The sequence below is a fragment of the Protopterus annectens genome, chromosome 1.part1 (assembly GCF_019279795.1).
Source record: "Protopterus annectens isolate FY-2018-M chromosome 1.part1, PAN1.0, whole genome shotgun sequence".
NCBI classification, from domain to species: Eukaryota; Metazoa; Chordata; order Ceratodontiformes; family Protopteridae; genus Protopterus; species Protopterus annectens.
In genome coordinates, this window is record NC_056726.1 from 1,142,470,744 (window position 1) to 1,142,486,245 (window position 15,502).

Genomic DNA, 15,502 nt, shown 5'->3' on the forward strand with positions numbered 1-15,502 from the left:
TTCTTAAGAGCACACAGAGATCACAGTCAGTCTGAGGCTGGTTCCTCCCTTTCTCTCCAGATCCCCAATAAGACTCCCTACTGGCACAGCTATAGGCACAGGTCTCAGACTAGCGATCAAGCTAAAACTTTCAGGACCCTCTCTGTCCAACCAATGCTTCGTGTCCCTGCCCAAGTAGCTGACACACACACTTTGAGATATGAGTCATATATAAACACACAGACTGTCATGGGGAAGGCTGGCACAGGTTCTCCAGCTATGCCCCCTTCTCTGCCAGGCTACAAGGTAGAAATTACTGCCACAAACCACTGGTATCAGCTACTCAAAAGGCCCTTAACAATGGGTGTCCAATTACTACTGTGCAATATTATTATCCAAATGGCAAGTGTGACTGAACAGCAAAGCTTATTGGAGTGACTTGGACAGTATCACTATATACATGCAATGTACTCTAGAGCTTAAATTATCTCTTCACAAAACAGCCACAGTTGAAAGGCTTAAAAATATTTAATAATAAATAAGAAGACAGGACAATACTTTTTACTACACAGTGTCTGTCAAGAGTTTAGAGATCACATAGAAATACTTAAAATAATACAGTAGAAAAGTTCTGACATCAATACAAAAAAAACCTAATCTAATCTTCCTATTTCCCAGCTATAACTAAGAGAAAACACAGTTCTAAAATAAACTTACATATAGAACATAGGCAGAGTGCTGGTGATGTTGGATGTTCTCAAGAAAAATGCAAAATGCTCTGAATTTCTATGTCCTTAAATTGCTAACACAGTACCACTGACTCATTTCAGATTACATCATTATTTTCTGTTTCCCAGGCTAACAGAAGCTCAGAGAGTAACAACCCTTTTGATCTTGCACCTGGTCAGGAAGCTACAGCAATAAAAGACATTATACATGAACATTCTAGCAATTAACTCTAGTCTCAAAACAAAAGCAAGAATTCCTTCATCCAGACATCTCGGCTCCGGGTTTTGTGATCAATTACACAATTCTTGACTTATCACCTTTCCTACAGCAAAGTGCACGGTTGTTACATTTTTGCAGTTCCACATTTAACACCATTTTCTTCCATTTAAGAGAACAAGCCTGTGGCTTATATTAATATTTACAAATGACAGAATTATCTACAAAATTCTATCTGGCTAGGCTGGCAGTCTTCACCTATCTTCACAACACATCTCTCTTCTCTCTTTCATTCTCCTTTTCTACTTCTAGCCAGAGCAGTAATGGTTTTAAACATCTAAGCCCCCTCCCCCAAGCTTTGATATGCTACTGCTGCAGTATTGAGGAGCACAAAGGTTGTGGACTTCTTCCATCTGTAAATACTATGCAGACCCATAGACTTTGTGGACTCGGGTACAAGAATTGTTCATCTGGTTGTCAATTTAAGGATATAGCCTACCGCATAGTTTATTGCGAACTCACTGCCAACTAGAAAGCATTTTCCTTTGTTCTTTTATCTCTGTAATGTCTATACCTTTCCCTCTGGGTGGCTATGATTTTACCCCCCCCCCAAGCTTTGGTATCTTATGGCTGCAGTACTGAAGAACACAGTAATTGTGGACCTCTTCCCTTAGTAAATGCTTTGCAGGCCCATAGTCTCAGTGGACACTTGGACAGGAATTATCCAGCTGGGTATCTATGATTTTTAAACATCTGAGGAGCCCCACCACCACCACCAGCACCACTTTGGTATCTTATTGCTGCAGTACTGAAGAACACAATAATTGTGGACCTCTTGCCTCAGTAAATGTTTTGCAGGCAGAAGACTCTGGGAAATGAATTATCCAACTGGGTATCTATGTTTTTTTAAACATCTGAGGAGCCCCACTTCCACTTTGGTATCCTACTGCTGCAGTAATTGTGGACCTCTTCCCTCAGTAAACATTTTGTTGACCTATGGACTCTATGGACTCAGGGACAAGAATTATACATCCATTTGTTGACGTAAGCATCTATCTTTGAAAATAGTTTTAGTATTGTCAACTCCCTGCCAACTAGAAGGGGTATTTCTTTGCTCTTTTTCTCTCTTTAACTTAAACACTTTTCTTTCTTTTCTGTCTTATCAACTTTATCTACATCTTACTTTCCTGACTCTCGCAATTGTAAACAGAATCCATATGTCCTATTTGTTTCTTATTTTCTCTTCTATTACCATATTTCAGGCAGTATTTCTCTGTCTGTTCTCTCTACATGTCTTTTACATCCTGCACTATTTCTGCCTATTGTTTTCACTCAAGGCACACTTGTTCTGTTGTCTGCACTTCTTTTACCTTGTTCCTCCAGTAGCTTTCGTATTACCCCCTTATTCTCATTACTTGTGATTACCTTTACCATTCTCTTTATTGCTTCTACTTTTTCTCCTATGTTTGATAAGAGTCTGCTACATGCATTCTGGTCATACCTTCTATACTCTTTTGCCAAAGTCAAGAATTACCACATATGGTGTATGAGCAGAATGGTAGGATTCCACCTATCCCTTAAGGGTTAAGGGTCAGGACAAACTGCAAGTTTCTAGGACTCATTTCATTAAACATGAGTAGTTAGAAGTATGTTCTTACTCCTAGGAGTCTCTTGTCTGCAGTTCTCTAATTAAAATTATTATGTTTACCTTTGATTATATCGAGTCTATATTACATCATCGAATGCTTAAAAAAGAGAATGATTAATCGACCCCATGTAAGCGAAAGCTTACAATGTTGAAACCTCAGAACAGCGATTTTTTTCCAAGGGAAAAAAATTGGCGTTCCAAAAAAAATAAATTAAAAAAAAACTTTAAAATATTACATAAAGTGGGGGGCTTCACCCCCCCCCTGATGTGGGGGACTGTGCCCCCCCCACTTAAATATACTAACTCAAGATCACACTACAGTGCCAAAAATGGCAAAGAAATGAAAGCGGCCAAGCAAATTCTTTCCCAGGGAAAGAATTTGCTTAAGTGCCACTTCGCTATTTTGCCTTTTCGTTCTTTTATGTTTGATCAAGATGAATTCGACAGAATGCATCTGCAATCACATAATAGGAACTCATTATATCATCCCCTCCCTTCCAAAGAATAAGATGCAGGTTGATCTTTTTAAAAATAGGCTTTATTCAAAGATGGGCAAGTGCAGTAGCCATGAAAATGGCTTTTTCTGATGTGAGTACTACAATTAAACAACATGAGTTTTTTTAGCCGCAGTGGGTGTGTCCACTGGACAAGCTTCTGACAGGAAGTGCATGGCTATAATGCCTTTCATACATTCCAACCACCCACTGAACATGAAAGAGCAAAAGTCAGAGGTGTATCTATCTAGAAAAAGGGTAAGCTAACCTCAAGGCTGGTCAAACATAATGACATGCTTGAGCTACTCCATGTTCAGCTAAACATGGGAAAATTCCATTACCATATTCTTGCTAGTTACAGGTCACCCACCTTGACCCAGGAAACTCATACATTATACCTGAAGTTACTAAAATCAATCACCAACCAGCTCAATACCATAGTCATGGGTGATGTTAACTACCCCTCCATTATTTGGAAGGCATACATCAGTACTAGCATGCATGTCCAAAGATATCTTATCTTTGTGAATTCTAATGCCCTGGAACAGCTAGTCTGCACTCCCACTAGGGGAACAAATACCCTAGATCTAGTACTCACAATTATGGTAGAGTACTGTACACCCCAAGTGTTATGTCTTTGCTGGTAAGATCAGATCACAAAGATGTCTTCCTTGAAATAAAGGTAAAATTAGCCTCTCCCCACCCAAGACTAAAAACTTTAATAGCTTCTCTAAGGAAAATTACCCCTATTAAGGGATGGCATAATTTGTTTCAAAGCTCCCCAAATCCAGAAAACACAGAAGCCTATGCAGAGGCATACACAAAAGCCCTGTATAACCATATAAACAACTACACAGAAGCGGTAGTACCAGACAGAAAAAAAAAAAACACAGGTGAAACCATAAAAACAATCCACCCTAATGGATCCCTGGTACTAAAATGTTGTACAAAAAAAGGAAATCCTGTCAAGAAGCAAGAGGGAATGTGCACAACAGAGAAATGAGTCTCTCTTTAGTCTAAACAAACAAATCATGGACCTGGTAAAATATTTGAAAGCAGACTTTCAGGTAAAAATAGCCTTCAAAGCTAAGGATAACCATAAGGCATTTTTCAGTTATGTTCGCAATCTTAACGGCAACACCCAACAATTTGCAGAATTAGTTGTATATGACATCATCTATACTCAACAGGAAGACAAAGCAAATTTGCTGGCTGACAAATTCAGCTCAGAATTCACCTCCCTATTACCCCCATTTCTCACCCAAGAAATACCCTCTACCAGTCTATTGCCAGTTATCACCAAAGGAAAAATTACCACTTTGTTCTCTAAAGTTAAAAGCATAGCTTCAGTGGAGCCTAACAAAATACCAGGTTGTCTTTTAAAGAGCTTAATTCCAGACTAGTTTTGTCCTGATACAGCAAACATCATCCTTCTGCATAAGGGCGTCCATCTACGGACCCGGGAAATGTCTTATATGTAAGGCCATGGAAAACGCAATTGTGGGCCTGATAAATAATAATGTAGGAGACCTCCAAGCACTGGATCCAACCCAATTTAGCTTTATCAATGGCAGGTCATGCCTACTGAATATACTGGATTTCTGTGAGAAATTCATTAATGCCGTGGATGAGGGTAAAACAGTACTACCATCTACCTCAGGCTGGCCAAGGCAGTTTGACACAATTCCCCACTCAGGTATTATAAACAAACTCAAAAACTGGTCATAAATCTCTGTGTCACCAGATAGATAGACAATTGGATCATGGACAGGACACATATGGTTAGAGTGGGTGAATCCTGATCCAGCAAGAGGCCAGTTACTAGTGGTGTGCCACAGGGCTCACTGCTGGGACCACTTCTGTTAGGAATATACTTCTCTGAAGTCAACACTAATGTGGAAGGTCTCTGGATGACAAAGTTTGGCAATGACTGCAGTCTGAGGACAACCACCGAATCCCCCAGAGATGTAGATATCCTTCAAGAAGGTTCTAGATTAGACAAATTATTGGAGCCAGAACCATGGTCTAAAATTAAATGCAAAAGATACCTTATCATACCCTTTGGGAAGTCAAATACCCATGCAAATTGCAATAGCAATAGCACATCCCTTAGAGTATACTCAGAGGTGAGAGATATGGGTACACAGATAGGCAGTAGCCTGAACTTTAACTATCATGTGTTCACAGTGGTGAGGAAGTCTTTTTATGTGGCACAAATTACAGGTAAAGGTATGGCATCCAGATCCAAAGAAATTAAGTCCCACTGTAGTCTGCCCTCATTAGATGAATAATTGAGTACAGTGTGTCATTTGGCATGTACTTGACTAGGTATACACAGCAGCTGAAGCAACCTCAGATGTTCCTCACAAATAAAATACAGGGTGTACACAACATAAACTATGTGCATAGACTAAAAGCCCTATCCCTTTACTCTGCCTCCTACAGACTGTTATGGGGTGACCTATGCCTGCAAGGCACTCATAGATTCAGCCCTGATGGAGCTGCTACACATCCACAAGTCAAACAGCACAAGGGTCACCTGATCTAGGGATCTAAACTTAGTCAGAGACTCAAATAAAACATGCTGGAGAGACAGATATGTGTCTTAGAGATTGCCCTTTCTTTGCAATCAGCTTTGTATTCACATTAAGCAGTGCCCTTCCCTGACCATCTTCAAATGCACTTTGGATCAATGGATGGGGGATTGCATATGTCCATTATGGCCAGGGGCAATCTGTAAGGTACTCAATGCAAAGGCACAAATTCATGACATCGTCTTGTCCCTAAGAGCCATATATTGGTTAAAATCAGGTTATATGTCTAGGTTATTAAGGGCCCTTAATTCATTAGTCTAGTAATCTCCTATTAACCTATGTACCTCTGAAAGCCATGGTATGTACCTGGTGAAGATGGTTATACTCTATTTGAGTAAGCTTCTGACAGGATAAAAACCATGGCATGTAATTGGTTGATATGGTTTTACTCTATTTGAATATTTCTGATGTGACCAAATAGGTTTTTAGAACTGCAATTTGGAGTCTGACCCTGTCTTTGTGAGGGAACAGTTTTAAAATATATCCAAGTGTTCTAACAAAATATTTAAGCAAAGGGTTACCATTGGTAGAAGACTTGCAGCTTGTACAGGGTGTCTCTAAACAGAATGGAGACATAAATATTGGCTGGCAAAACATTAGCGTTAGCTTCCCCAGTCAATATTTATGTCTGCAATCTACCTAGAGGCACAGTCTACAAGCTGCAAGTCTTTTACTCAGCTACATGGTCTTCCGCAGCTAATCACCGCAGCCACTAAATATAATACAACATATGCCAAGAGTAGACTGGATAATGGTTTCTGACCCTCACAAATACCCCAGCTCAAGAGCCCTTGTAATCTCCCTTAGGGCAACTTTCCCATTTACACTCATAGATTAATCTTCCATTATGTTAAACAACACTGTTACAAATGGGCACAAAATCTCACAAATTTCATCCCAGATACCTACACATCAACGTTAGACTCTATTAACTGGCCTAATCTAAAAATCCTCGGCTGGATGAAGCATTCCTCACTTTCAGTCTAATATTCTTAAATATTGTAAATAACTCAGTACCCTTAGATGAAAGAAAGTTAAAACTAACCATGTCTTACGGCTATCTAACAATCCTGCACCACCTTAGCAGTGGGTGCTAACTCCAACCCCACCCCTACACCTTAATATCAATAAAACCTACCCATAACACTGCCACTGTACAAGGCAGACACAGACACACAAACATTAACAAACACACACACAATACTACGTGTCACCTAACCAAACTATTACCATTACCCCAAAATACAAAAACTCACACACAAACACACAGCACCCATCCTTCACTGATCCTTTACCATAACCATAACTCACATACACACACACACACACACACACACACACACACACACACACACACACACACACACACACACACACACACACACACACGCACACACACACACACACACATAAATACACAAACACATACACATGGTCTCACCCTCCAAACCATACTTACCTGTACTGACATTCCATACCATTGACATATCCACCATTTGGCCAACGATACCATCAACAATAAATAAAACCCCTGCATTTATTGGATAAAAGTATGTGCAACAAAATGCAGGGGAAACATATATGCACATATATATGATATATGTATATGTATCTATAACTATATATATATATATATATACATATATATATATATATATATATATATATATATATATATATATATAGATATTTATGCCTATCTATCCATCTCTCTCTCTCTCTCTCTCTCTCTATATATATATATATATATATATATATATATATATATTTCTTTAGATAGATAGGTAGATATACATATCTGTATATATAGATGTGTATATACATAGATGTTTGTATATATTTGTCTGTGCACATTATATATATATATATATATATATATATATATATATATATATATATAAAACAGATATGTATTTATATATCTAATATATATATATATATATATATATATATATATATATATATGTGTGTATATATAAGTATATGGGTCTACTTCAGAGTGTCGAAAACCCACTTAATTGAAACACAAATGATTGAGATGATAAAAGCGAAATGCCACTTTATTGACAGGTTATCAAGGAAAAAAAACAGTTAGCCGACAGCCATAAGTTTGCTCCTTTGTCCACTATGGTGTGATCTCGGAGTTGGTATATTTAGTTGGGGGGGCACAACCCCCACATTTGGGGTTTGTGGGTTCATAATGTTTTGCTGTGGCTTGTTTTTATTTTTCTCCAACTGGCTTCTTTCCCTGGGTAACTTGTCGATTATGTGTGCTATTTTGTTGATATCAACTCAATGAGCTGTGTTTCGAGTAAGTGGGTTTTCGATACTTTGATGTAAACCCCTATAGATATATATATATATATATATATATACATATATATAACAGATATGTATTTATATATCTAATCTATGCAGACATATATATATATATATATATATATATATATATATATATATATATATATATATATATATATATATATATATATATATATATATATATATATATATATCTATATATGTGTATATGGGTCTACTTCAGAGTGTTGAAAACCCACTTAATCGAAACACAAATGATTGAGATGACAACAGCGAAATGCCACTTTATTGACAGGCTATCAAGGAAAAAAAACAGTTAGCCGACAGCCATAAGTTTGCTGCTTTGTCCACTATGGTGTGATCTTAGAGTTGGTATATTTAGTTGGGGAGGGCACAACCCCCACATTTGGGGTTTGTGGGTTCATAGTGTTTTGCTGTGGCTTGTTTTTATTTTCGTCCAACTTCCTTCTTTCCCTGGGTAACCTGTCGATTATGTGTGCTATTTTGTTGATATCATCTCGATGATCTATGTTTCGAGTAAGTGGGTTTTTGATACTTTGATGTAAACCCCTATATATATATATATATATATATATATATATATATATATATATATATAATATATATATAAAAATATATATATAGATATATGTTTGTATATATATATATATATATATATATATATATATATCTATATATATATATCATACCTGTCAACTGTCCAGATTTTTGCCTCATAATTATGGTCTGTTCCTCATAAAATTGTGCTTTTCTGGAAAATCACTGGCAAAGTATTGAAGAATGAAGTCAGAATATAATGGCATACATTTGAGTTCCAGACTTCATATCCTTCATACATTTCATGCTATTGCATAACCTGTTATTCTATTAGCTTTCTAAGTTTGTAAGAACAATATGTAAAAAGTGTCCCTTTTTTTAGGCCTTTGTCCACCCCATTATTTGTGCTTTTGTCCAGATTTCTCACTCTAACAGGTTGAGAGGTATGACATATATATATATATATATATATATATATATATATATATATATATATATATATATATATATACAGATACATTTTTAGTGCTTAAGGAAAATATATAATGGAAAGCAAAATATACTTACTGATTATATGCTCAACAGAAACCTAATAATGTGTTTGGGACAGACGTTCTGTATTATGGGAAAGCAAAATTCATTAAGTTTAAAATAAATAGTCTTGCAGAATAGGGCATATTTAAAGAAAAATGGGTAATATATAGGGGACTCTATCCAATGTGTAAGTCTTTAATGCACGGGAAGACAGTTTGCAGCAATGCAAGTAGCAGAATGGGAACATTGTTTAGAGATTTCCTTAGAATGGAAAATGAATAAATACTGAAGAAAAGTTAAAGGGAGATGAATGATTTGATGAGGGTGTTAGAAGAAGTGACAAGTCTGAAATTAAGAAAACTTAACACTGGATTATGAACAAAGAGATTTTCTGAAGAAGGGAGGGTAATAGGTGAGTGACGGATATAGAACTGAAGTTATAGCATTCGGTAAAGGTATAAATCATAAAGGAATAGCCATCAATGGATTTCTGGGTAGTATCCAGAAGCCATCATCTTCCAGGATGGGTTGAATAGATGTAGCAGGAAACGGCACGGAACCAACGTTACATAAAAAATCCCAGTTTATTGAAGTAAAAAGCAGAGCATCCAATGTTGGGTACGATATGCCCAAAAGTCTTATGTAAAATCAAATCTTGCTTTCAATAGCAATCCAAACACCATAAAAATTCAATTAATCATATAAAATTGAATCTTTCATTCGACAGCAATTCGGGCAAGGTAAAAAATCAGTTAATCAAGCGCTTTCGCCCGGGCTCTCCCGGGCTTTTTCAAGATGTTTTTCTCTTTAGCAACCTGTCTTTTTATAAAACCACATGGTTCCTTAGTTGATTGCTTAATTATGTCAATTAGGAACAATTTCAAAAAAAATTGCTTTGATTTAAAGTTGTACCCTTAGTCTAAAACCTAATGTGTTAACGCTCCTATAGATTTCTGTCATACTACTGACTACGTTAATAGGTTGCCTGAATTTTCCACCATATATTACCCTTCCTAGTCTCTCTGTTTCGTTGTAATAATGTTGTTTGTGAGATGTTATTGGTACTGCAGTGGGATGTAGGTTTAATTTTGGTATGATGGTGGACCCATTCAATCCGTTATATAGCAGCTGGCGTTTTTTAGTGCTGGTCATTCGTGGGATTCACCATGCGTAATGTTGGGTCGATCCTATTGCACTGGTATCTATGCATTTTATGGAAACTGTACTACATTATACTTTTTATTTTTATTCAAATGTTTTTCATCAGTTGGCAATATTTAATTATCGCTTTGTGGTTTAAATCATCCATCTATTGAATTTACTGATGGTAAATACCTTTATAACATAGCATCAATTTCTAGTATTTTTGTTTTTGCTATGTATTTGCAATTAATTAAATGTCAATGTTATGCTAAGAAAAATAAACCCAAAACCTATAATAATATTATAAAAGTTAAAAATGGGTATTACATAATGAATATTAAATATTAAATGTTAGATGGTAAATATAAATATTAAATAATAATAAATATTAAATAATAAATATTAAATATTAAATATTAGATATTTATAGTTAAAAATTATTTATTTTGCTTGTCCAATATATAAATAATGTAATGATCAAATAAATAAAATTAAAATTTTACAACCGTATCAAACGTATCTATTAGTGTCAAAAATTTTTATAAATTCATTTTGTTTTTGTTTACTTCATAACTTTGCTCTTCTCTGTTTTAGCACACTACTTATACTAATGTGTTCATTCATCCCTGGTGTTCTTGCAGCATTAAGCTTAATTTGCCACACTAATTCCCTATATTCCAGGGATGTTTCCCAGTCACCCCCTCTAATGTCATTTTTTACTTGTTCTAGTACTAAAAATCTTATGTTCATTTGTTTACAAGTTAGGGAATGTTTAAAGAAAGCATTCGTTTCTTTTTTCGTTTTAATTTCATAGGAGTGCTCATACACTCTTCTTTTTAATGTTCGTTCTGTTTTTCCTATATAAAAGGATAAACAGTGCTGACATATTCCAAGATAAATTATACCTTTAGAGTTACAGTTGTAATGTCCTAGTGAATATAACCCTACCTTTCTAGATTTTAAATATAAGCCTGTGTCATTCAACATAAACCCACATTGGTTACAGGCCCCACATTTGTAGGTACCCCTCATTAATTTGGTGTTATTTGGGTTGTTACCTATTTCTTTTTCAAATAAGTTTTTAAGGTTGTTGTTTTTCTTTCTTATAAATTTAGGCACTGGTGGTACTGTCTTATTTATTTCTAAATTGTTTGTCAGTATTGGCCAGTATTTTAAAATAATGGCTTCTATTTCTTTGTTGTCATTACTATAGGTGTATGCAAATGCTTGATTTTTGTATTGTTCTTTGTTTTCACTTGTTGTTATATTATTTATTATTTGAGTATTTAAAAGTGGGGCATATTTTTCATTTCTTTTTGTTGAAATTTTGTTCGATACGGCCTCAATTAAGCTTAAAGGATATTCTTTTTCTAGGAAAAGAGTTTTTAAATATTCCATTTCTGTTTGGAATAACTGGTCAGTACTGCAAATTCTTGATGCCCTAATAAATTGGCCTTTTAAAATACTCTTTTTCTGAAAGTATGGGTGACTGCTATCAAAATGCAAAAACATGTTAGAATAAGTCTTTTTTCTGTAGACACTGGATTCAAATTTTTTGGTAATATTATTCTTACTTAAATTAATGTCTAAGTAATGCAGTTGATTAGGGTTGATTTCATAGGTAAATTTTAAAAAACTTGTCGAATCATTAATATAATCCATAAAATTGATAAAATCATGATAAGTACCTTTCCATAAAATGCATATGTCGTCCAAAAATCTTTTATAATGGACAATATATTGTGCCCAATTTTGAACAAAAATAAATTCCAGTTCCCAGTGGTGTAAAACAAGGTTAGCGTATGCTGATGCACATGGTGTTCCCATGGCTACACCTTTGTTTTGTTTAAAAAGTTCACCATTAAAAATTAGAAAATTGTTGTTTAGAATAATCCCCATAAAATCCACAATTAACTTGATGGTGTCCCCACTAAAATTCGTGAGTTTAACTAACATTTCATTAAACCATTCAAGACCTGTTTCATGGGGAATACTTGGAAATAAGTTGACTATGTCAATAGTGACCAAAAATCGTGTGTCTCCAAAGAAATCATCTTTTATTCCCTTCAGGAATTCCCAAGAGTCTTTGCAGATACATTCTAATGATGCTATACATTTTTTGGTCATATTGTCAATGTATTTTTCTAAAGGCTCGGTAATGCCTTTTGCTCCTGCCACTATTGGCCTAAATTTCAAAGGTTGAAGGCCCTTATGAACTTTTGGTATTCCACAAATGACAGGAGTAAGTGGTTTTTGTACTAATAAATAATTAAAGAGCTGTTCATTTATTGCTCCTTGCAGCAGATGGTCTTCTAAATAATATTTGATCTTACTGTAGGCTATATTTCTTTCGTTAATGGAAATTTGTGCATATTGTTCTGTATCATGCAACATATTGTGGATAAATGCTTCATACATTTGTTGATACATCAGCACTATCCCACCCCCCTTATCTGTTTTCATCACTCTTATTCTCTCATTTTTTAATGATGTTAAAAGTTTGTTGTATTCTTCTGGGAAGTTATCAGGTTCCTTGTGTTTGATTTCCCTGTTTAATTTTCTAAATTCATTTTCCACTAATTCTTCGTATATTTTTAATGATGAGTGTAATGGGGGGTTAAAGATGCTTTTCCTATATAAACCTTGATGTTCATTGTGTGTATTACCAAAATAAACACCTAAGTTCAATTGCCTCGTAAATAATTTTAAATCAATGATAATGTTGGTAACATTTGTGGGGGTATTGGGTACGAAATGTAATCATTTTTTGAAAAGTTCGAAAAAAGTTTCGTTAATTTCCACATCAGTAAAGTTATATATGGAAAGATTGTCTTGTTTGTGAGTGGTACATGCATGGGCAACTATATGGGTGTTTTCATCCTGGTTTTCAGACTGGTTTGTTCCTATCACCCCTATGATGTCAGTGGTTATCTCCTGAATCTGTTCCACATTTGCATTGGCTGGTTTGTTTCTCGATTCCCTTGTCTTCCTGGTACTTGCTGAAAAACCTGTTTAGTGCCATAATTACTTTTTTGTGCCAATCTTTCACTCCTTCTTGGTACCTCTGTCCATTCATTGTTTTCATTTCCTTCCATTTCGTTGTTAGATGCCCCCCCCCTGTGGATAATTTAGTCTTGTTGAGGTAATTCTACTTTTTTTATTGAAACAATATGCCATACCATTTTTATATTCTTCCAGATCTCTTTCAAGTTTTTTTATTTTTCTCATAACTACTCTGTTGCAATGGTCATCTACCTCCTTAAATGCTTGTTCATAGTCACGTTTAATCCCACTAAAATTCCTATTGTTGGTAATACTTTCATTCAGCTTGTCAATATCATTCAACAACACTGCAGCCTTATTTTCATAATCATTAATCATTAGTTTTAACATCTCTATCCCTGTTTTGTTATACAAAGCAGTAATTTCATCAAACAGTTTCCTGCTGTGTTATTATCGTTTTAACCGGAAGGTTGTCCTGCATTGTTCTTTGTTGAATAGATGTAGGTAATGCTGATGAAGGGTAGGGGGGATCACTGCCTATCTTTGGAGGGGTTGGGTTGACACTTAACTGAAGAGAAGATGAGAAGGTTAGTAGTGCTATCTAAAGGAAAAGCAGATGAAGAAATGCTATTACCTGAGTGTGTGTGTGTGTGTGTGGGGGGGGGGGGGTGCATGGCTAGTTTAAATAAAGACAGGGTAGAGTTTTTCAGGCATATTTTATAATGACATTTGTGTGGTACCTACAATGACGTGAAAAGAAGCAGATAATGTGAAACACTGTAAGGGGAAAAAGCTGATTATGTTTTACTGTGGGAAGCGAACTTTTAGTTAAAAGAAATATCTAAGTTGGAAAGGAGTAGGAAGTGATGGCTTTCATTAATTGTAGGTAGTGGAAATGATACATGACTAATGTACATAAAAAAGATGTAAGAGAACTCTGAAAAAATGGGTAGGTGAAATGAGAAGTGAAATATAATTTATGAATGGATAAGGATACAGTTTAGAAGGTAAGAATACTTAGATGAGCTAATGACCAAGCAAACCTCTTTGAAAAACTGTGTACAGACACTCAAAGGTCATGAGTACAAAGCTTGGACAGGAAGTATTTTTTCTTAGTCATTTTTGTGGTTACTTGCTGTTGACCATTAATCAGCTCCTCATTGAATTTAACTTTTTCATGCCTTCCGGCAGTGGTCAGCCATATGCATACCATTACATCCAAGGGCAGCAATCTGTGATCTGTATGCAGAATTTCTTTATAGGTATCTCACTCAAAGGAGCCTGGTTTCACATCTTAGTCATCCAAATAAGGCAGACAGAAAGGAGGGATGATTACCAGCAGCTTGATGCCTGCACATGCTCCCAGTAAGACCCCCAGGCACATGCATGGCATCATGCACTATCAAACATGGCTACGCATGGGCATGGACATCTTCACCCATTTACAACTCTCTGGATCTCCTCCATTTATTAGGAGCCAGTCATGCAGTATATCAGGCTGACTCCCTCCCTCAAACCAGAATGAGTGTGCCTGCATGAACTGTTTTCAATCAGCCTCCAATATTTGCTTCTCCAGAACTTCAGCCAGTAGAAAAAAAAAACATCTCATGTGTATAGTTATTACTTTATTGACTTTTATAGTTAGCACCTGTGCCACAAAGCTGTCAAGTGAATTGAAAATAATGCTAGATGCTGTAAATGGCTGGATTCTGAAAAGAATAGAAATGTATTTATTAAAAAGAAGAGATAATGCTCAATAAAGAGAACATTAGTAGTTCAATATCCGAGGGCACTTACTTGGACAAGTTTACATTGGGCAATTTATACTTTTAATAAACTGGCAAATGCATGTAAAGCACTAAACTTTAATACTGTTCAATCAAACAGGAAACTAGAGCTGTTAGATTTTATGAAATGTTTAATTGGTAAAAATTATTTTCTAAAAAGCATTGTGGATTTACAAAATAAATTTAAGAAAGAATTTTTGTTTTATATTTTCATTTTTTTTTCATTATTTCAAGTTGAAGGAAAATCATTATTACCTGTTATTGCCTAAATCGCAATAGTAAGAAAAGACATCAAAGAAACTGGAAGAATAACATTGCTTCACATTGCAAAGGCTTCTTCATTTTTATCCAGTGGGTAATTTATAAACAAACCATCATAAAAAAGTGCAGAGCATCATCAAAATCTATTGTTGAAAATCTAAGGACAAAAGTTTTAAATCTTATAGATTTACACATTCAGGACTTCAATTAACATTTTGTAGAGTCATAGGTTAT

The 15,502-nt window shown here is 35.3% G+C and overlaps 1 protein-coding gene across 1 annotated transcript in view; it reads left to right on the forward strand.

Moving 5' to 3' along the window:
* LOC122815747 (vomeronasal type-2 receptor 26-like) overlaps positions 1–15,502 on the forward strand; it is a 50,322-nt gene that overhangs the window by 18,466 nt on the left and 16,354 nt on the right. Inside the window, exon 3 of the mRNA XM_044088510.1 lies at positions 13,719–13,724. Within this exon, the coding sequence (XP_043944445.1) occupies positions 13,719–13,724 (6 nt within the window). The remainder of the gene's footprint in view (positions 1–13,718; positions 13,725–15,502) is intronic.